Source organism: Schistocerca serialis, chromosome 6, assembly GCF_023864345.2.
Source record: "Schistocerca serialis cubense isolate TAMUIC-IGC-003099 chromosome 6, iqSchSeri2.2, whole genome shotgun sequence".
Lineage (NCBI taxonomy): Eukaryota > Metazoa > Arthropoda > Insecta > Orthoptera > Acrididae > Schistocerca > Schistocerca serialis.
This window is the reverse complement of record NC_064643.1, coordinates 491,164,435-491,188,217: the sequence shown is the minus strand read 5'-3', so window position 1 is coordinate 491,188,217 and position 23,783 is coordinate 491,164,435. Positions and strand designations below refer to the sequence as shown.

General features: G+C 39.6%; 1 protein-coding gene across 1 annotated transcript in view; it reads left to right on the top strand.

Annotated features, from left to right (window-relative positions):
- Window positions 1–23,783, top strand: part of LOC126484265 (transmembrane protein 209) — a 153,355-nt gene that overhangs the window by 53,580 nt on the left and 75,992 nt on the right. Inside the window, exons 5-6 of the mRNA XM_050107687.1 lie at window positions 16,201–16,392; window positions 18,234–18,356. Coding sequence (XP_049963644.1) covers window positions 16,201–16,392; window positions 18,234–18,356 — 315 coding nt within the window. The remainder of the gene's footprint in view (window positions 1–16,200; window positions 16,393–18,233; window positions 18,357–23,783) is intronic.

The window sequence follows — 23,783 nt, the reverse complement described above, 5'->3', positions numbered from 1 at the left end:
CTTTGATGCTCTCTTACCAAGTTTCATCTATTGTTGTGACTCATTTTACTCTTATGCAGTTGATCATGCAGCTGATTTCATCCACGTCAAGAGTCAGCCCAAGAAGTTCGACACAAAGTGCCAAAAAGTATATCAAAATGTTCTTAATCTGTCTTTAGCTTAAGTCAACAGTTGTGACACAAAGCTTATACCAAATTCATATTATATTATATTCATATTATATTATATTTCATGCAAGATGTAAAGCACCCATTCCGTTTGCATGGTTACAGTCACCCGCTGTTTATTTCTGCGATCTTCTGTTTCCATATCTTGAAGCTTTCCACTGGTGTCCTCTATGGTGACGTCAGTTGGTTGGCTGTTGTGTGTGCCATCTTCAGTGCGTGTGCAGCCACTTTTAGTAATCTCTGAATGTATGAGATTAAGCTTCCTACCTATTCTAGAGTAAAAATGAGTTTCATCCAATGCAGTTTAGATATGTGCACGTAGGCTGTCCTTTACATAAAAATATTAGTAACATAACATCAGAATCTTTTAGAGTGTCATGGTAAACAACACTGACACAGTTTAAGAAAACTTTTCAGAATGAAAATTTTTCTGAATGCTTAAATTATTAAACTGTTCACATACCGGGTGGTTATAATTAAACTTTCCCCATTTAACACAACAAAACAACAGTAATGCTGCAGCAGCACTTCAAGAATATTGCCTGCTGAAAGGATTACGGAAGGGTCCTCTTTCTCCACCTGCTGTAAATGGAAATGAGCATTTGGTGTCATTGGCCAGGAGGCACCTTACGGGGCTGGTCCGGACGCCTTGGTGCAGGTCTTATTACTTTCAACGCCACATTGGGTGACCTGCATGCTGGATGTGGATGAAATGATGATGAAGACAACACATCATCCAGTCCCTGTGTGGAGAAAATCCCCGACCTAGCCGGGAATCAAACCTGGGCCCGTAGGACGGCAATCCGTCATGCTGACCACCCAGCTATCGGGGCAGACTCGAATCAACTGGATAACTGGGCTTTGCCTTGACAAGAGGTCGACAACTGGTTGCACCACAGGTGGTTGATGAAATCACTGCTGCTATGGAAGGCAACGCTGTGCGCAATTCCCAATTGTCAGGCAGTGTGCATGCTGTGTCATGACAGTTGAACATCCCATGGTCCACTGTATGGAATGTGCTTGTAACCATTCTCAAATGGTTCCATACAAGATCCATATCGTACAGCAACTTGCGCCACAGGACGCGCGATGACATGTTGACTTCGCTCTCCACTTTCTCACAAGGATGGAAGCTAGTGAGGGCTGGCCCTGGACCATCCTATGGACAGACGAAGCTCATTTTTTCTCTGACCAGTGAAGTGAACACACACAATAGCAAAGTGCGGGGATTTTCACCTTTGGTTACTGAGCATAAAGTTCCTCTGTATGGTGAAGGTGTCACTGTATGGTTTGGCTTTACGGGTACGTTCATCTTTGGCCCATTCTTTTTTGAACATGTTGGCACTCAAGGACCAAAGACATGCAGTGTGACTGGCCAACATTACTGTGATGTGCTTCAGCAGCATGTCATACTTGCCTTACAAGAGAGAGAAGCATTGAACTCAACAGTTTTCATGCAAGATGGGGCCCGCCACACATCGCACATCACTTGTGAATTTCATCTGCTTCTCTGAAACACATTTGGAAATGATCTAATTATCAGCCAATTGTTTCCAAAGGCTTGGTTGGTATGATCACCTGCTCACTCCCTGTGATTTCTGGTTATAGGATTTACTAGGGGAACATTAACACTTGTGCTGATCTGAAGCACAGCATATCAGAAAGGTAGTCAGCGTACCAACGGACATGCTTCGTTCTGCTGTGCAGAATACAGTCCTGCACTTTCATACGCTTCTGGACACTGATGGGCACTATATTGAGCCCCTTTTGTAGCAGAAAGGGTACCAGTATGTAATGGTATGTTTTACCATAGCAGTACATTAGAAGTGTGTCAATTGAATGGATTCTTCATTATTTCTCTTTCCCATCCTTGACATTAATGCTACCAAGTTTGGCTCTGATACGGTAAATAGTTTCCGTGTTATAATGTATTAAATAGGGAAAGTTTAATTCTAACCACCTGGTATATCATCGGCATAGAGCTGATTGGTGTAGAGGTAAAACAGTGGACTAGTTTCTCAGAAGATGAGGTTTCAGTTCCCCATTTGGTCATCCAGATTTTTGTTTTTTGTGGGTCACCTAGGTCACTTAAGGCAAGTATCAGAATCATTCTTTTGAAATGGTCTTTGCTGATTTCATTCACCAACACCGTCTTTGTACTACGTCTTCACTGACATTATTGTTTACAGGTCATTAAACCCTAATCTTACTTTCTTTACAGAAGAGGGAAAAATCTGTAACACTATAGTGGATGCTAATCAACATTGTCAGATCCCTAATACAATTCAACCTTTCATTTTGAGTGTAAGTGTGGGTTATCAAAAGGTGGAACCACGCTCTTAGGTTTATGGCTTGGAATGACCACTCACTACTCTACTACTGCTCCTGAAGCATCATATTCATTTCCCACTACAGGTGTATTTCGATCTTGTCTGCATGAACACATGGGAATAGATCTGAAGTGATGATAGATTAAGGATGGAAGAGAGTAGCACAACACTGGAAATAATAGTGAACCACAGACTATTTTAAACGGATAGAATTTCCAAAAAAAGTAGGATAACAATAATATCAGTCACAGAATTCATACAAGACTTTTGTCTTCTGAAATTGGTGGAAAAGGTCCCTTGATCCAAGACAGAGGTTTCAGGCTGAAATTGGTGGAAAAGGTCCCTTGGTCCAAGACAGGGGTTTCAGTACCCAGATACAATACTTGGCCAGTCGAGAAAAGCTTTGCACATAAATTATTACAGGACACTTAACAAAAAGGGAGAAATAAAAATGGTTACTTAATCCTATAAATTCAAATCTAGATTTCTCATGGAACTACATAATGTCATGAATTGTATTGATTGTGATCCTGCTCTTCAGGCTGCTAATCCTGCGTAGAATTATAATATCTTGGTTCTCTCTACCAACTACTACTTTATTCACTGGTCCAAATTAGATAATACAGTAAGGCTCTCCAAGCACAGTTTATGTGAATAGATGTTCTTGCGAGAAACAAGCAAAAATTGCTCTGTTTATCTGTAACCAGAATGACACAGGCATTGACAGTTCATGGTAGCGTGGAGCACACATAAAAAAAGACTTTTTTCTATAGGCCTAATAAGAAACAGAAACACAGAGGGTATAATATAAACACAACACCCTTGGTGGCTGGCACAAAAACTATTTTTGACAATACGATTTTTGTAAACATAAGTGCCACAACACACATGCACCACACTGCACAAACAGCGCTAGCAGCCACAGTTGTTACAACAGCCCCCTTGGCAGAAGCAGAATGCCTTGCAAGTAATGCAATGGGAAATAGATGCATAGACCAGATCTTGTGGTGCATTGGTCCCCTGGTAATGTTGTGACTGGTGCAGCTATAGGAGCTGCTGTTGCTGGAGCAGGTGCTGGGCGAGGCGCATCTGTGGAATCTCAGCAGGGGCTGGCCCTCCGAAAACATATGCCAACAGAAGTATCTAGTATACAGTTTACCCTCTTGAGGAGCCAGTGGGACCCAATGTGTGATGGTCCAAGGGCTCGTTTGACAGCATCCGTGTGCAGCAGCACATATGGACATGTGCTCACATCACTACATGTATGTGATTACTCAGCTGTTGACAATAAAGCGCCTGGCAGAGGGTGTACAAATGTGAAAACTAGTCCATTTCTGGACGTTGTTGAGTTTGGACACTTGACACTGTGTGACGAACTTAGACATGTTTGGATCAGGCAGAGTAGTCACATGTACATATTCACCGAATAGTCAGAATGTCATTCCATTTACCAGTTCTGCAGAGGATATGTCAAATCAGTTTTGTAGGCGTTTCGCAATCCAAGCAGAATCATTGGAAAAGCATGTTTTCTCCCTGGTTTGGTGAGTACATCAATGCAGCTTTGAGAGACCCATGATGAGGCTCAATCATCCCATTGGTAACTGAGTGGCAGCGCGTTGTTTTATGGTGGCTTGTACTGAAGAACTTTGTGAACTTAGCAAATAGATCTGACTCGAACAGTTTTCTACGGTATGCCGTGATGTGGAGTGGGCAGTCAAATCATGACACCCAATTGAATACCATGTAGTAGGCCAAAGTTTCTGCTGAGATATTGTCCATTAGTGCTGCTTCTGGCCATCGCATGGAATGTTCGATCATAGTTTACAGGTACAGGTGGCTATTTGAAGGAGACTTAAGGCCCTACGACATCTACATGAAACAAGTATAGTGTACGGGAAGTCACCAATTGGCTGGGAATTAAGAAAGACTGCTGTGAGTAGATAAGATGCTCCATCCAGTGCCAGTGCAGCTAGGTTGGTTGTCACTCAGCATCCACTATTCCATGGCTGGAATTCTCAAACTCAGCATTCGTGTGATCTATCCATGAAATTTCTGTGTTCCTTTGTGTTTAGGACTTCCTAGCGCAGCTGTCAAAGGTTCCTGTGTTTTGGTGTTATAACACTAACATATCCCTCTAACGTGAAACACGCTAATGTTAGCCTCTGAGAGGATTTCGAAGGTTGACCGTGCTTGTGTGTAATGGACAAAAGTATCAGATATAATTTTGAATTTGGTGAAATTAACAGGAAAACCAAATGGACTTTAACCTTAAGAGTTAATGAAAGTGGTAAAATCATAAACGAATGGAAAAAAAAAGAATGGTCTGCAGCCCAATTAGGCACATTAATTTGAAAATGTATGTTTAAGAAAATATGTTTAAGAAAAAAGAAATTAATGAAGTTACTTTCGTTGAGATTTCCTTTTGAATAGCAAGCAGGATACAAACTGACACAGTGCACTCGGAATTTTGTGTAGCAGTAGTTACCAATAATGCACACACCAGTAAACTATAGGAAGTAATTTTGCACCAAGCTCATATTACTGACAACTACACTCAAGAGCATTACTTAATCAAATACTGAGATGTTACTGCATGAAGTGCAGAACTAAATTTTGACATGAGGGGCTTTTATCTTGACTGACATGAAAAAAAAGCACAAATAAAGATACATAATGTCATAAATGCGCTGTTTAAACTCCTCTACATATATCAGTTTTCCTTAGCAACAGTAATAGTTCAATTTTTTCCTAATAGGTGGAGAATATGATGGGGACCCACAAACTAGTATAGTTTCACTAGTCAATGCTCTTTGATTATTACAGTAGAAAAGACTAATTCAAAAAGCTAATCATTCATTTAATTTGGAATAGTTCATAATGTACTTTGCAAGACAATAAAATACAACACTGGGCTTAATTAACTTCAGAAAAGGAACTATTCATGATATAAATCAAAACCACACTATTTTTGAAAATGAGCATAACTTATTTGCTTTTTTATCACCTGTGAAGCAGATGTTCAGGACAATAATAATTACACAATCGTGCACAGTAATGCTACGAAACTATATTTTGTAATAAACTAAGGATACTTTAGCAAAAGCCTATCCAACTTCACTTTTGAGGTTTTAGCTTTAACTTTTACTACTCCTTTTACATTATACAAAAAATCACTTCTAAACACTTGAATGCAAGAATTGTTCATTTAGATCAGGATACTCAGTTTTAGTAGCAGTTAGGTGAGGACCCTGCACAGGCTCGTTATCAGGATAGAAAATATGGTTCCGGACACGAATTTATGTTTTTGTGATTATTATTAAAACAACAAACAAATTAACTGATTCATGCCCATATACATTACTGAATGTATGAAGTTAGTGAAGCAGTGGCGAAGATTAGTGGCAAGCGACATGGCGGCTAACTGTACTCACGGCTCTTGATGTTCGAATGTTCTATAAAATCTCTCCTTGGTGTCGGATTTTAAACATATTAGAGCCATTCCTTTATGCTAGAATGCCAAATAATAGTCAGATCCACATCCGAGGCAAATCCTTTATAAAGCAGCTTCTAATTGCTTCTCTTAGCACCGTCAAAGTGTACCGTGCTATGGCTAGCCACATACTGTGAGCTGTTCACACAGAGGGGCAGCTCAGTTCAACTGCCAAAACCACCTTTCACATCGCACCATTCCACTTCCGTTGCAGGGGACTTCCCTACAGCTTTTACATGTTACAAATACAAGTGCTCTAAGCATGAACCAGCTTTCAATAAACATATTTTTTTTAACATAAATTTATCGTAATTATTAATCATTTTAACATATCCTTTTGCTTTTTTCTTATGTACATTACAAAACTAATTTTCTTGCCACAGATCAAGGAGTTTAAATAACATAGAATACACATTTCATAACTGCAGATACACAGTTACATAATATAAACCTACTTCTAATCGATATAAATGTTACAGCATTCTGAGGAAACACTAATTCTTTGACTGTGGTCGGCGGGGAAATCTGGAGGATGGCTTCCACTTTGTGAGGTAGCACTAAGGAGCCTGACAGAAATGCAGTGGCCAAGGAATGTCACTTGTGGTTGACGAAAGATACATTTCATCGTGTTCGGTACCATGCTGTATTGATCTATCTGTTTGAATACCTTCACAAGGTGTTGGCAGTGCTGTTCAGGTGAGACTGAGAATGTCTGTATGTTGTGTAAATAGGTGAAACAGAGGATCAGCCCTTGTAATACAGAATTGATGAACCTCTGTCAATTTTACCAGGAGGCCAAACATCATAAACTTGCTCTGTAATAGGCCAAACAGGATTATTATGGCCCTCTAAGGGATATCTTTTTCAGTGTGTGTTATTTGTGTTCAGGCCTTTGCACAGTCGAATATACTACATGGATGAGTGCCACACAGTGCATAGTTGCCACAGAGTAATGTCACTGGGCACTGTCCAGACAGTAAGCATTCTGTAATCGCACCTTGGCTGCCACATACTGCACTTCTTTGGAACCAAATGGATTGGTGAGGACCAGGGACTGCTACATGGGTACATGATGCCTTCACATATCATGCAGCCGAATTCCGCCTTGTCTATCACTAGCTGATCCAGAGCCAACCGTCGCACTGTGCAGGTACCATTCTGATGGACATAGGTGAAAACACATCCTGTAATTTATCTGCCAGGTCCACCACTGCATCCAAAGTAGAGATGGGCAGTCTGCTCCTGAATTGATTCAAAGAGCCAGTTCTATCTAAAGAGTTAGTGAAAAATTACTCAGAAAAAATAAATAGTAGCTCATCTGATTTCAAAATGAATCTCTGGTGGCTGGAATGAGCAGAATGAAAATTCTGCACTAGGCTGCTGCAGCAATGCCCCACCCCACATCCAAAAGAAAACGTTCCCCAAACTACAAAAGAAAACGTTCCCCAAACTACAAAAAAGTCTTATAGACCTTGTACAAATGTGTATTTGCATACCTTGGTAATACATGAAGCTTTTCTCATCCATGAAAACAGAAAATAAAGCAAGCTCCATTTTTTTTTTTTTTTTTTTTTTTTTTTTTTTTTTTTTTTTTTTTTTTTTTTTTTTTTTTCAATTTATTGGCTGTCGAGCAGTTACCCATTCAGCTATCCCAATAGTAATACTAATTAGGACTACATAAAAGTAAGCAGAACACTCAATCTCCAAGTGGGGAAAAAAATCTTTGACACAACCAGGAATCGAATCTGGGGTCTTTCGCTTCACATTCTGCCATGTTGAGTGTGCAGCTACCAAGGCAAACGAGATCAAAGTGCTTCATTATGATGTATTAAGGTGGAAAACACTTCCAGCATCATATTCCCACTCTTGATTGCAAAAGAATATCTCAAATTTCAGAAGCTAAACAAATGCTTACATATTTTTGAGCAAGTTGTTACTTCTTATCCTTTGATTTAGCTTCGCACTCGGAATGCATTACCAGCGATTATAAAAGCTACTGTCTTCAGCCACCATGCGGTCGGAGTGCATCGCTAAGTGATCTAGGCAGCAGTGCCCTCACAACAGCTCAGGCTCACCACCACTCTCATCGATCGGACCTTCTCAATAGCTGACTGCTCCCCACTATTCTCAGGAATCAGATTGCAAGATAGCTTACTAGCTCAGTACTCCTCACCACTCTTACGGAACGGATTGCAAGCTAGCTCACTGCTCATCTCCCGCTTTCACGGATGAGATCCTGCGGAGCAGACCAAATGGTGACTTCAGGCGTCACTCTGTTTGCTTCCCTCTTGACGCAGTGACACGGGTTGCTACTCGCTTTCTTCACTGAGCACTTCTCCATCTGAGTTCAGCTCTTTATTTTTTGTATCCTTATTTGATTTGTTCTAGTTGTCATCGTGTTGTGTTGTTGCTCTGTTTTCTTGTTGTAATGTGTGTTCTTGTTAGGTGTAGTAGTATGTCCCCTTCTATTTCTGTTGCTGTCTTTGGTAGACTTTACTAAGGTTTTAATTACTTTGGTGGATAGGAGACTAAATATAATGGTATGTATAAATTATAATTATTTTAACAAACATGATAGTCGATGTATAAATGTTCTCTCATGAGGAATTGGTGATATTCAGAGATACAACAGGAACAGTCATTTGAAGCAAAAAACTAAATAGGGACATATACCATATTCCAAATGGTTTCTGAGATGGAACATATTTAAAGTAACTTTTGTATGTTTTTCTTGAAGAACATGAAATCCATGGACTAGAGTGAAAACTTGTCACAGTACAGAATTAAACTACATTCAATTTCCTTTAAAAAGACCATAGTAATTTTTTCTCAAGGCCTTATAGGTTGCATGAAGAGACTGAGAGAATACAGAAAATCTTGCACAACATGCATGTGTTGAGGTGTAGGTAAGCCAGTTTGCGGTAGTTTCCCGACTTGACAGACCACATGTCCTATATCAAATTATTCGTCCTGACTTCGTCTACACTACTATGATATGTTGTAAATGGAAATGTATTGAACGATAAAGAAACTAAGGAACAGTGTACATTACATATGTTCTATTTTTGCTTAAAATGATCATTCCTGTCATATACCTGATTATAGACCATTCATCATGAGACAAGCTGTATATTATGTTTAGTTTTGTATTTATTCATTTGACCTGAACAGGTTAATGCCTTCAGGAGTCCTCTTACATCAGACCAGAGTTTTGTATGCAATTCCAAAACTCATTATAATCACAGTTTCTTTAAAAAATCATGGTATTTTTAATATGATATTTCTTCTTCTTCTCTCTGCATGTATTAGGCATTTGTCTGTTATGCCTTCTTGGTTGAAACTGTTGATTTTCTGCAGTATTCCTAAATATCTTCTGCCCACTGGGTAATAATTATCACCAGTTTTGGCAGTCTGTCATCTTCCATTCTTTTGACATAATTCTTCTAATTGTTTTTATATTCTTTAATCCGCTCATTTAAGTTTTTCACTCTCAGTTCTTTTCTCATGCCTACATTCACTCTCCTGTCAGACAGAATGTACTCAACCACTCATCTTAGCAATCAGATCTCTAGTGCTTCTTTTCTGATGGAATGAGTGTTTCTGCTGTGTTGTCCAGGCAAGAGCTTCAAGGTCTAAGGCGCAGTAGATGTTATGAGCAATAGTGGGTCAACAATAAGCTTGATCATTTGGACTGTGACTCCTGCTGTACATTAAATGCTGAGCTGAAAGATGTTTTGACAGCATTGTCATCTCAAGAAAGAATTTTTGCTGCAGACAAAATCTGAATCTGAAAATTACTAGGGACATAAAACACAATTATTACTCCTCTTTGTGTGTTCTTTCAAAATAGGACCAAATCAGATAAAAATGAAGGTTTAGTGACCCGAATTAAAAAGGCAATGTACCTTCCTTTTACTTATTTTTGTGAGTGAATAGTGAGTGCTGAATCATGAAAAAGAGCTAGCTCATTCTAGTTAGTGACCAGTTCTGATCCAATCTTTGAAAAAGAACAGTTTTGCCCATCTCTAATCCAAAGACATATCCGACTGGGGTGCTATCATCACCTTGGTGGTAGGCGGCAAAGGACTGGTAAATAGTTTGTAACAGGTTGTCTGGAACCATACCAATGTCAGTCTTACTCCACAGGTGTTTCAAGTATTTGAATGGTTGCTGGTTGCCTATGTCCTCTTGTGTTAGGACCTGACAGAGGTGTTCATCTTGTGAAGCCGAAACCCTTCTGACCAACTCTTCAGCTAGTAGTAAAAACTGCTTTCAGTCGGCGTGACAATTATGTCCTGCAGCTCGGCAATCTACTGGTGGTGGAGCCGACTTATGACCAATGAAAATGTAGCATCAGTAGTTATGCCTAAGTAGAAGAAACTGGCTTCGACTTGTGGGTAAGAGAAGGCCAGATTGTGAGACCAGAAGGGCTGTTGTAGTACTGTGAGTCTTTAAACATTGATGTGTGTGGTGTCAGGCTTTCCATCATCTTGCAAATTGTTTTCAATAGTATTGCATCAAATGTGTGTAATACAACAGGCATTTCACATCAGGATCACTACTTTGACCATGGAGCTGTGATCTTGGTTGTTCAGCTTTTAATCAAGTATAATATTATGATAAAATTGCAGGAACATCATCTTGGTTCTCTGTCAGTTACTTTGTTCTTGCTGGTAAAAATTAGATAATGCAGTAAGGCCCTCTGAGCTCAGCAAATGTGAGTAGATGTTTCTGCCAGAAAAGAACAAAACTGTTCTGGTTACTCGTAACTAGAATGACGAGACATTGACAATTCTCTGTAGCATGGAGCATACATAAAAAACTTGAAATTTTTTACAGGCCTAAGAATAAATAGACACATAGAGAATATATACTGAAGAGCCAAAGAAACGGGTACAGCTGCCTAATATCATGTAGGGCCCCAGCAAGCACGTAGAAGTGCCACAATACGATGTGGCATGGACTTGACTAACGTCTGAAGCAGTGCTGGAGGGAATTGACACCATGAATCATGCAGGGCTGTCCATAGATCTGTCAGAGTATGAGGGGATGGAGATCTCTTCTGAACAGCACATTGCAAGGCATCTCAGATACCCTAATATTTATGTCTGAGAAGTTTGTTAGCCAGCAGAAGTGTTTAAACTCAGAAAGTGTTCCTGGAACAACTCTGTAGCAATTCTGGATGTGTGGGGATGACACATTGTCCTGCTGGAATTGCCCAATACCATCGGAATGCACAATGTACATGAATGGATGCAGGTGATCAGACAGGATGCTTAAGTATGTGTCATCTGTCAGTGTTGTATCTAAACCTATCAGGGGTTCCGTATTACTCTAGCTGCACATGTTCCACACCACTACAAAGCCTCCACCAGCTTGAACAGCCCCTAGTTAACATGCAGTGTCCGGGGATTCATGAGATTGTCTCCATACCCGTACACGTCCATCAGCTCAATACAATTTGAAATGAGACTCATCCGACCAGGAAATATGTTTCCAGTCATCAACAGTCCAATGTCGGTGTTGACGGGCCTAGGCGAGGCTTAAAGCTTTGTGTTCTGCAGTCATCAAGGGTACACGAGTAGGCCTTAGGCTCCAAAAGCCCATATCAATGTTGTTTCATTGAATAATTCACATGCTGACACTTGCTGATGGCTCAACACTGAAATCTGCAGCAGTTTATTGAAGGGTTGCACTTCTGTTGTGTCGAACGATTCTCTTCAGTCATCGTTGGTCCCGTTCTTGCAGAATCTTTTTCCGGCCACAACGATGTCAGAAATTTGATGTTTTACTAGATTCCTGATATTCATGGTACACTCGTGAAATAGTCACACCGGAAAATCCCCACTTCGTCGCTACCTCAGAGATGCTGTGTCCCATCACTTACGTGCCAATAACAACACATTGAAACTCACTTAAATCTTGATAACCTGCCATTGTAGCAGCAGTAATTGATCTAACAACTGAACCAGAAACTTCTTGTTTTATATAGGCATTGCTGACAGCAGAGCCGTATTCTGTCTGTTTACATACCTCTGTATTTGAATATGCTTGCCTATACCAGTTTCTTTGGCACTTCAGTGTAATAGAAACAAAGCCCCCCTGATGGGTGGTGTGAAAACAGTTTTTGACAGCATGAAGTTTGTAAACAAATGCGTCACAACACATGACCACCACTCTGAACAAACAACTGACAGTTGTGGTTGCTGCTGGAAAGGGTGCTGGGTGAGGCTGTGACTGTGAAATCTCAGCAGGGGGCAGCGCACGTTAAAAAATGTCTGTTTGACTCTGTTGATAGAGACTACAGCATGTTTCCCATTGACTGGAATGTCTAGTGTACAGTTTCCCCTCTTGAAGACGTGGTGGGGCTCAGTGTGAGGCTTTTGATGAGCTGATTTGGTGTCATTGGTACACAGCCTGACATGTGAACATGTGGTCGGGCTGCTATGGATAAACGGGAAAACTGTTCTTAGTCTGGGTGGTTGTGGAGGTCAGAAGCTCGACACATGATCTCTCAGACATCCAACAAAGGTAGATGTGACCAGATCAGGCAATGTAGTCATGTCTGCAAATGCTCCTGTTAGTTGCAATGTCTCTCCATGTATTAATTCTGCTGAGGAGGCATGTAGATCAGTTTTATAGGCATTTTGCACCACCATCAGAAGAGCATCTATCCACCTGGTATTGTGTCATATCATTGCTGCTTTGAGAGACCAGTCTCAATGTTCAGTCATCCCATTGCCGGCCAGGCGGTGGCTCATTGTTTTCTAGGTGTCTTTTACTGAGAACGCCATGAGCTTGGCAAATAGATCCAACTCAACCTGTTTTTTGCAGTCCGTCATGATGTGGAGTAGACAATTGAATTATGGCACCTAGTCAAGCAGGAAGGAATACACCGAAGTTTCTGTTGAGATATTGTCCACTGGTGCTAATTCTGGTCATCGCGTGAAACACTCGATCGTGGTTAGCAGGTAGAGTTGACTATTAGGAGGAGGCAAATGCCCCACATAATTTTGTGTGGAACTGTGTGAAGAGTCTTAGTGGCAGGGAAGTCACCAGTTGGTGCAAGTATGTGATGACTGACCTATCTGCACTGGCACTGGATGCAGACAAGGCATATTGATGGCCACGCAACAGTGTGATACAGGTTGTGCAAGGATGAAATGCATTTCTTCCAAACGATTTGCAAGATCACAGAAAGCTCAGCAGTGATGAAAAGCTCACTGTGTCATGACTCACAGTACAACTGCAGCCCTTCTGGCCTCACTGTCCAGCCACCTTGCTCACACAAGTAGATGCTGGCTTCTACTTGAGCATATTTGCTGATTCTTTGAACTTAGCGTTGGCCATAAATCGGACACCACCTAGGTGCAAGACGTAATCACTGTGCCACCTGAAAGCAATTCGTAGAATGGGCTGAAGGCAGAGTTAATCAGAAGGAAATCAACTTAACAAGAAGAATGTCTCCATCAGGTTCTAACACAAGAAGTCATTGGGGACCACAAACCATCGCAGTACTTGTGATGCCTGTGGAGTAAGATAGACACTGGTGTGGTTCCAGACAAACTGCTATGAACTATTTAGAGTATTGATTGGCGACTCCATAGAGTGCTGTGTGCACAATGACCATATAAGTAAAATGAGAAGGAAGGTCAGTGTTGGGCGTAATTTTGATGATTTATTGACAGCAAAATCGATTTTTGATCACATAATGATCACCTTCAGTGCTTTAGTGTACAAATTAAAGCTCGTAGGCACTGGTGTCAAGTTATTATCAGTAACAAAATCTATGAAACGATCACACTAACTGAAGCGGCTTTAGTTATAGTGTGAGCAGCAGCACCAGTGCATGATGGCAGTGGCAACTTGGCGGGGGGAGGGGGTTTTTAAGGAGGAGGCTGGGGCAGGAAGGGGGAGGGATAGTATGGTGGGGATGACAGACAGTGAAGTGCTGCAGGTTAGGCGGTGGACAGGGGGGAGTTGGGGAGTGGAATAGGAGAAATATAAGAAGACTGGTTGTGGTGGTGGAATGACAGCTGCGTAGTGCTGGAGTGGGAACAGGGAAGGGGCTGGATGGACAGTGACTAATGATGGTCAGTTTTCTGTTCACAAATTTTCAGTATGTTACGGCCACTTTTTGGCCTGGTTTTACATAGATTCATGTAGCACTTAATGTTTTAGACAAAGACAAGCAAACTGACCTCAAAGATCTTTTAACTATTTGTCTTTGGTTTTTTAAAGGATCACAAGTTCTTTGATGACTTTCAAAAACATTTAAGTGATAGTATCTGTGATGTCCTCATATAGTAGCACTTTCTTGAACTTGTGGTAAGCTTATATTGGATCGCAGCGATATCAAATCTCGTTGGTCTCCACTCAGCTCTTCCATTTTTTGTAGAGTTTATATGTCGTCAATGACATGGCGTTTTTAGTAATTTTCCAAAAGTGCATGAGTTCACATGTTTCATTGCGATTAACTGAACACTAATTCACTTACAACATACTTTATACAAGTGGAATGATAAAGCCACACCACAAACAGATATGGCCTGTCTTCGCAAAAATACAAAGAGCAACTGAGGCCAAATAGACTAATTGTTCGATGCCATTTATTCTCAGTAATGAATTTTAGCAATTGTTGCATTGTTTTCATGCCTATAAAGGTTTCAAGAAAGCTACTGCTGTTCATGAATATTTTTTTATCACTGTGAGCAGGTGATTGGCTGAACACATAAATCCTACGTATTATAACCTTTAAAAAATTACTGAATTAGTCAAATGAAAGGAAATAAATATTCACACTTAAAGTTAACTTTCCTGCCTTGAATGAGTTGCACATAAAAATGCTAATTTGATACCTTACATCTGAGGCAGTGAGACATTGAGTGGATTAACTGACTTAAAATGACCCTTTTCCTTAACAGGTAAAAGTATTTTGATTTCAGTTGTGTGTGTGTCAGTTAGCAGAAGACCCAAAATTTTTTATTTTATTAGGAAGCTTACAATCTAGGGTATTATTTAAGAACAAAATCAGGTTCCCAGCAAGTTGTAGAAATGTGATATTAGCATTTCACCACATCATTGCAATTTTTCTGAAATCAAAAATTGACATACATTAACATTTTTCTAAATTTTTTTGTAACTTTATTGCTTCAATAACAGGATATCTGTTAGCTACATGCCTTACTTAACTTTCAAAAAGAGCTCAAAATCAAAAGCTTCTTAAACACCTGAGTTATTGGCATTTATGTAGATAAGTACATTTTGCGTTGCCATTCTTGCAGATCCCAGTTATCAGAATATCACTACATTTAAAATTCAGTATATAAAGTTGTAGTATGAGACCAAAAAGATTTTGCAGAAGTTCCTACGTTACAAGTATAAGCAAATGTGCAAAGTTTTGTGAAAATCTGAGATAGAGGGTTATAAATCCTTATAGAGGGCTATAAATCCTTGAATTATTGCGTGTTCTGACGTGGAATGACCCTGGTGCATGTGTGTTGTAATGCTTGTACTTACAAATTCGCACTGTCAAAAATAGTTTTTGTGCCAGCCACCCAAGGATGTTTTATTTCTATTATATTCTCAATGTTTCTGTTTGTTCTTCGGCATGTAGAAAATTTTACGTATGCTCCACACTACTGAGAACTGTCAGTGTCTGTGTCATGTTAGTTATGCTTAAAAAGAGTAACTTTGCTTGTTTCTTGCAAGGACATCTGTTTGCATAAGCTGTGCATGGACAATCTTGCTGTATTATGTAATTTGGACCAGTGAATAAAATAGTTGATAGAGAACCAAGCCATTATTCATGCAATTTAATTATAATACTACACCAGATTAATAACTGGATGAACAGGATCACAGATAAACTGCCAAAAACTTATAAACCGAGATTCTGAAGCAAGACTGGCATTGTCCTAGAATTAGGAGTTCATGTTTATTATGATCATTTACGAACAATGTGTTTTAGAGAACAGTAAGAATCATACTGATATTTAATTTTCAGAAACCTGCTACAGTAAGTGACCCTGTATCATCCACTGCCTGCTTGGCTTTGCAACTTTGACAAGTCTCTCCTCAAAACTGCTTATTTATTTGGTTACTGGGAAATAAAATTTAAAATTTGTTTGTTTTGTACTTGTAACGAGCTCCAAGAAAAACATATTTATTTTGTGTTTGTATTTGTTACATTACAAAAATAATTCACTTTCAGGATCTAATATTTCTACTCCGTCAACATCGTGGAACTTTTCACCTGGTTCACCTCCTGCCACAGAGACCAGCCCTGTTTCTCCAGACAAAGTCTCTTTTTACACTTCATCACCAGTAGATTTTATTGAGAACGAACGTTCTCTGCAGCAGTATTTAAAGGATTATGAAGTGAAGGAAAAGTGTGCTGCAGTTGGTAAGACAGTATCTTTTGTACATATACATTTTGGGTTTACAGATGTCTCACTGTGCCCCCACTGAGAGAATGTCTGCTCTCGTAGACCAACACCTTCAACCTATTACCCGGAACCTAGCCTCCTATATAAAAGATACAAACTGTTTCCTGCACCGACTTTCCACAGTTCCTATCCCTTTACCACACGGTGCCCTGCTCGTCGCTATTGATGCTACTTCACTTTACCCGTGGCCATACCGCTATTGAACACTACCTTTCCTAACACCTGACAGATTCCAAACCAATAACCTCCTTCCTAGCCACCATGACCAATTACCGGATGATTATAATTAAAGTTAAACTTTTAAAATGCAGTAGAAATAACACGACTAGTCAGAATGATGTCAAATTGCAACGGAATATTGTCAGAGAAGGGGGAAAATGTATGCCAGAACAAAAAAAATAGTGTAAAAATTGATCAATATATGGTGCTGTATAGAATATGTGAATGAAAACACCTGTCATGCACATGACCCATTGAAGTTGGTATACACACACCAGGTTCTCATGTTTTCCTCCTTTCATGTCTGCGATGTTCGCCAGGACTGTCTCAATCCAGGATCGTGCTCTGCTTGTAAAGCTGTATTACAAAAATGGTGACTATGTACACGTTGTTCTGCAGAAGTTCTGAACACAAGGGTTTGAAAAAAGGCGTTGTTCCAATGTCTGCCATGGGTCTGGAGAAAATGATTTGGAAATTCAAAAAGACTAGTTTTTTTGGTGTGCAACCTGGTAGAGGGAGGAAATGAATTGATTTGGCATCAGTGGAAGCAGTGGCCGTAGCATTGCAGGAGGAGAGGAGTGGTGGTGTGCAAACGTGTAGTGCACAGAAAATTGCCTGAACATTGGACGTACCCGAGAGTGCAGTGCGTAAAATCCTATGAAACATCCTTCTTTGCTATCCATTCAAAATTACCCATGTGAACGAGACCTTTGCTTTAGAATTTCTTGCTCTCATGGAAGTGGACAATGATTACTCATGTGAGATTTTGTGGACAGATGAAGCCCACCTCCATCTGACAGGATATGTCAATACACAGCACTGTTGAATATGGGCAACAGACAATCCACATGCAAATCATTCAGTACCACTTCATCCTGAAAAGGTCACTATGTAGTGTGGTTTTATCGCACCATAGGATCATAGTTTTTCAAAGAGACAGGTGTTTCCTGTCCTGTTACATGTACTGTCACTGGTAAGCATTATGAGTGTCTTTTGCGCAACCAAGTCATTCCAGCTCTCCAGCAGTGTGGATGGGATTATTTTTATGCAAGATGGCGCACCTCCGCACATTGCAAATCCAGTTAAGCAGCTGCTGAAGTGCCATTTCAGAAATGCTAGAATTATCAGTCGCCATTTCCCTACAGCCTGGCCGTCCCAATCACCTGATATTAATCCGTGTGACTTCTGGCTGTGGGGCTGTCTGAAAGATGTTGTGTTCAGTGTGTCGATTGCAAACTTAGCTGCATTGAAGGCACACCTTGCACAACACATTCTGAACAAGACCTCGGAAAGACCTTGAGCTGAGGACTGCTTTATCTTTTATTTTATTTCAGGAATTTTGTCTTCTAAATTTAATGATCTACAATTCTATCTCATCGAAATTTTGCAGTTTTTCTCAAGGTATTATACCGAGCGTATAAGTATTGCTGTTGTGTACATAATATTGTAATCCTTTTTGACACAGCATGTAAAATATTAGAGTGGCAGGGGCTCTGATTTTGAGAACATAATTAATTCTTATTTTTGTAGTTGTGGTTACAGCTGAGACATTTTATTTTATTTTGTTGTGTAATTACAGGTGAAACAATGGAACAACCAACAAACTTTCTGAGCTCATATTGGAAGAGCCCTACTATGCGCAAGTCAGAATTGTCACCAGTTTCAGGGCGTTATGTATACCAGTTGGCAACTCCTAGTCCAGGTACAGTAGATTTACAGTATTTGCTATTGAGATGGACAAAAAAAGATGAGAACAGGATCTTTAAAAGAAAAAAGAAAAAAAAGTCAGAAGTTTCATCATAATTTAAACATTGTTTATAGAATGTTTTTTACTTTACAACAATATTCAGACTCTGACGTATTTCTTGATTTCCAAAAAGCATTTTATGCATTTGCACTTATTATAAAAAACACAGCCATGAGGCTCATCATGCAAAATTTGTGACAGGATTGACATTTTGTTGATAGGGCCGGTGCAGCATGTTATCTTAGATGGAGATTGATCAACAGATGTAGATATAACTTCAGGCATGTTCCAGATAAATGTTTTGGGACCCTTGCTATTCATGTTGTATGTAAAAGATTTTGCAGACTAATAATACTAACCTCAAAATTTTGCAAGTGAGTTATCTATAATGGAGTACTCTCTGAAAAAAGCTGCAAAAATGTTGTGTGAGTGTAATAAAATTTTGAAGTGGTACAGATACTTGCAACCTGCTTGAAATGTGAAATTGTGTACTTTGCAAACAATAACAGTCTCAACTGGAATCTGTAAACTTATACAAATATCTGGATGTATAAATTTGTGACTGGATTGCCTTTTTCTTGGTAAGGAGGGCACACCATGTTATCTTAGATGGGGATTGATCAACATGTATACACAGAACTTCAGGTATGCCCCAGAGAAATGAATGGAGACACTTGCTGTTCATGTTCCCTACATCTACGTGATTACTCTGCTATTCACAATGAAGTGTCTGTTGTATGTAAAGGAGTTGGCAGACTAATAATAGTAACATCAGAATTGCAGGAATGTGGCGTGTTATTGAAAAAGTGTCATCGTGATCTCTCCATTTGCAAAAGATTCTGGAATAGGCCCCCATTCAGACCTCTGGGAAGGAACTGCTAAGGGGTAGGTGACCATGAGAAAAAGATTGAATAACCAAGGAAAAGATAACATTCTATGAGTCGGGGCATGGAATGTCAGAAACTAGAATGTGATGGGGAAGCTACAAAATCTGAAAAGAAAGGGATATGCAAGGGATTGAAGGAATATATATATTTTGGGGGTTAGTGAAGTGAAGCTCAAAGAAGACAAGGATTTTTGGTTAGATGAGTAGAGAGTAATAGCAACACCAATGCACATTGGTTAATGAGGGTACAGTTCATTATGAATAGGAAGGTAGGGTTGAGCGTGTGTTACTGTGAACAGTTCAGTGATCAGATTGTTCTCATCCAAATCAACAGCAGACCAGCACTGACAATAATAGTTCAGGTTTACATGCAGACATCGCAAGCTAAAGATGAAAAGACTAAGGATACGATGATATTGAACAGGTAATGCAGTATGTAAAGGGAGCTGAAAATTTAACAGTTCTTGGGGGGACTGGAATATGGTTGTAAAGAAAGGAGTAGAAGAAAGGGTTGTGGGAGAATACTGGCTTGGTACTAGGAATGAGAGGAGAAAGACTAATTGAGCTCTGTAATAAATTTCAGCTAGTAATAGCAAATACTCCTTTCAAGAATCACAAGAGGAGGATGACATGATGTACTGTGAAAGGTTGGGAGACACGGAAGGATTTCAGTTGGATTACATCATGGTCAGAGATTCCAAAGTCATATATTGGATGGTAAGTTGTATCCTGGAGAAGATATAGACTCAGATCAAAGTGTAATAGTGATGAAGAGTAGGCTGAAGTTTAAGAGGTCAGTCACGAAGAACGAAATGCAAGGAAGTGGGATATGGAAGTACTAAGGAATGGAGAGATACGCTTGAAGTTCTCTAAGGCTGTAAATACTGCAGTAAGGAATAGCTCAGTAGGCAGTGCAGTGGAAGAGAATCGGACATCTCTAAAAAGGTCAATCAAAGTTGGGAAGAAAAATGTAGTTACAAAGAAGGTAACTGCAAAGAAACCATGGGAACCAGAAGAAATACTTCAGTTGATCGATGAAAGAAGGAAATACAAAAATGTTCAGGGAAATTCAGGAATACAGACATACACGTCACTGAGGAAATAAATAAATAAGTGGTGCAGGGAAGCTAAGATGAAGTGGAAGCATGAAAAATGTGAAGCAATACAAAAAGAAATGTTTGTTGGAAGGACTGACTCAGCATATAGGAAGGTAAAAAAACCTTCGGTGAAATTAAAAGCAAGGATGGTAACATTAAGAGTGCAACAGTAAATCCACTGCTAAATGCAGAGGGGAGAGTGAATAAGTGGAAAGAGTACATTGAAGGCCACTATGGGGGGAAGGGGGGGGGCAGATTTTGTCTGATGTGATAGGAGGAGGAACAGGAGTCAATTTAGAAGAGATAGAGGATCCAGTATTAGAATCAGAATTTAAAAGAGCTTTGGAGACTTTAACATCAAATAAGGCAGAATATCAAATGGGGCAGAAGAGATAGTCAACGTTCCATCAGAATTTCTAAAATTGTTAGGGGATGTGGCAACAAAAAGACTATACACGTTGGTGTGGAGAATGTATGACTCACGATATACCATCTGACTTTCGGAGAAATATCATCCACATAATTCCGAAGACTGCAAGAGCTGACAAGTGCGAGATATATATTTTTTGTTTTTTTTTCCCCATCGCAGTCAGCTCAACAGCTTATCCATCCAAGTTGGATGAAAAGAAAATTGATGATGTTTTACATACAGATCAGTTTGGTCTTAGGAAACGTAAGGGCACCAGAGAGACAGTTCCGATGTTGTGTTTGATAATGGAAGTAAGATTAGAGAAAAATAAAGTCATGTTTATATGATTTGTTGACCTCAAAAAAGCATTGGATATTGTCAAATGGTGCAAGATGTTCAAAATTCTGGGGAAATAGTGGCAAACTACAGGGAGAGATGGGTAATGTAAACATGTACAAGAGCCCAGAGGGAATAATAAGAGGAGAGACCAAGAACGGGGTGCTTGGATTAAAAAGGGTGCAAGACAGATGTAGTCGGATTAAAAATGGTGAAAGACAGAGTTGTAATCTTTCGCTCCTACTGTTCAATTATATATAAAAGAAGCAATGATGGCAATAAAGGAAAGATTCAGGAGTGTAATTAAAATTCGAGGTGAATGGATATCAGTGACACTATTCACTGATGACATTGCTACCCTCAGTGAAAGTGAAGAAGAAATATATGATTTGCTGAATGAAATGAACTGTATAATGAGTACAGAATATGGGTTGAGAGTAAATTGAAGAAAGATGAAAGTAATGAGAAGTAGCAGAAAAAGAGAACAGCGAGAAACTTAACATCAGGATTGATGGTCATGAAGTAGGTAAAGTTAAGAACTTCTACTACCTAGGCAGCAAAATAACTAACGACAGACAGATCAAGGACAACATAAAAGCGGAGTAGCAGTGGCAAAAAGGGGATTTCTGACCGACAGAAGTCTGCTATATTAAACACGGCCATAATTTGAGGAAGAAATTTCTGAGAATGTGTGTTTGGTGTACAACATTGTATGGTAGTGAAATATGGCCTGTGGGAAAACTGGAACAAGATAATTAAGTATTTGAGATGTGGTACGACAGGTGAATGTTGAAAATTAGGTGGACTGATAAGCTAAGGAATGAGGATGTTCTATGCAGAATCAGAGGAAAGAAATATGTGGGAAAACCCTGGCAAGAAGAAGAGACAGGATGATAGCAAATCTGTTAAGACATCAGGGAATAACTTCCTCAGCACTAGAAGTAGCTGTAGAGGGTAGTAACTGCAGAGGAAGACAGATATTGGAATACAGCTTGCAAAAAATTGAGAATGTAGATTGCAAGTACTGAGATGAAGAAGTTGGCTCAGGAGAGGATTTCGTGGCAGGCCGCATCAAATCAGTCGAAAGACAGATGACTCAAAATATTTGTTGGGATATGAACTGTATCAGGGTGTATACAACCTGGTTCAACCGGGAGATCTGGGTAAAACCTGGGAATTTTTTTCATCCAGGAGAGAACCGGGAAAACACGGGAATTTTTTAGAATTCTGGGTATTTTTCATTGTTTTAGTTTTCAGTAAAATTTTTTAAATTTTGAGTGGTGAGAACTGATACTAAAAAAAAAACTTTAGCCCGCTACTCAATGAAACATAAACTGGGGAAAGAAAACCAGAATAAACTCAAGCTGCAAAGGAAATACACCATTTCCAACAACATAACACAGTGCATACGCAAGTATCTGCCAACACCAAAATGTGTTAAAGGCTTTGGGATGAAGACTATGCAATACTTCGAAACAACAAACTGCTTCCGATGACCATGATGTCACAACGGTTTACAATATGTTGGTTTGAGCAGTTGCCAGTGGGCTTGTGCACATGCGCAGTAGAGTCACACATGAGCAGTACCTGCTCCCGCATATGGCTGCTTGAAGTACGGCTGTTAGCTGTATCGGCAGTAGCAACAAGCAGCCATACACTAGCTGGAAAAAATGCTTTTGGCGAGCCCAAGTTGCCAGATTCGCGCATGCGCAGTCGTAAGTTGCAGTGGAGAGGGGAGTAGTCTCCATGTGACCCTTGTTTAGGTTTAGTGATTTCATTGTTTCTTCTTTGTTTACAACTCTCACGTCAGATGAAAACAAAATGGATTTCTGGGGCTGAGAGCTAGCACATGAATTAAGATACATTCACATATTTATGGAAGCTAAAATATGTACTTAGTCTTAGTTTCGTGGTTTTATTTTATTTTCAGGATTTTGCCAGTCAAGCATTAATTGCCTTGCAGAAGACTGAACTTACTTTTCTTGATTTGCTACAGAAATTTGGTTTTTATTAATATTTTCCGCAGAGGCAGTCAATTTATTTGAAATGAAGTCTTTCATTCCACAGTATTGGCTTGTATGAACTGTTTGCTGAATTAAAAGTACCAGTTTTTACCTCCTGATACATATGGCATTCTGCCATAATAGCCAAACATGAGATAAAACAGTTCTGGTACTAGCTGTGCGACCACAGTAACACTATTTTCTGGCGCTCGATGAGAACTGCTGAAAGGAATTCTAAAAGGTTGCGGGAAAGTATTGCAAATGGTTGTTGAAAAGCGTTATTTTCAAAGTAAATTTCATTTTATGCAACGTGAATTATGTTACATGTGTGAATGTGCTTTGAATTTCTTAAATCACAGAACGTTTGGTTCTCGTTTAAAGCTTAAACACTCTGGGGGCCAACAACTCAGAAGAATTTTGAGCCCAGATGTTAATGTATTATTTAAAATCTTACTGGCACATTTGTGTGGTGTACATTAAAGTTTTACACATGCAAAAAATACCAGTATTATGTGTGAAAGCTTAGCTTTTCTTGTAGCTACACTATGTATATTAATTTAAACCATTAACATTTCCTATTTGTGTGTTCGCGCTACTGAACAGCGATGTTGGTTGCTACTGGCAGACTACATCACATGTTTCTGCTCTGAA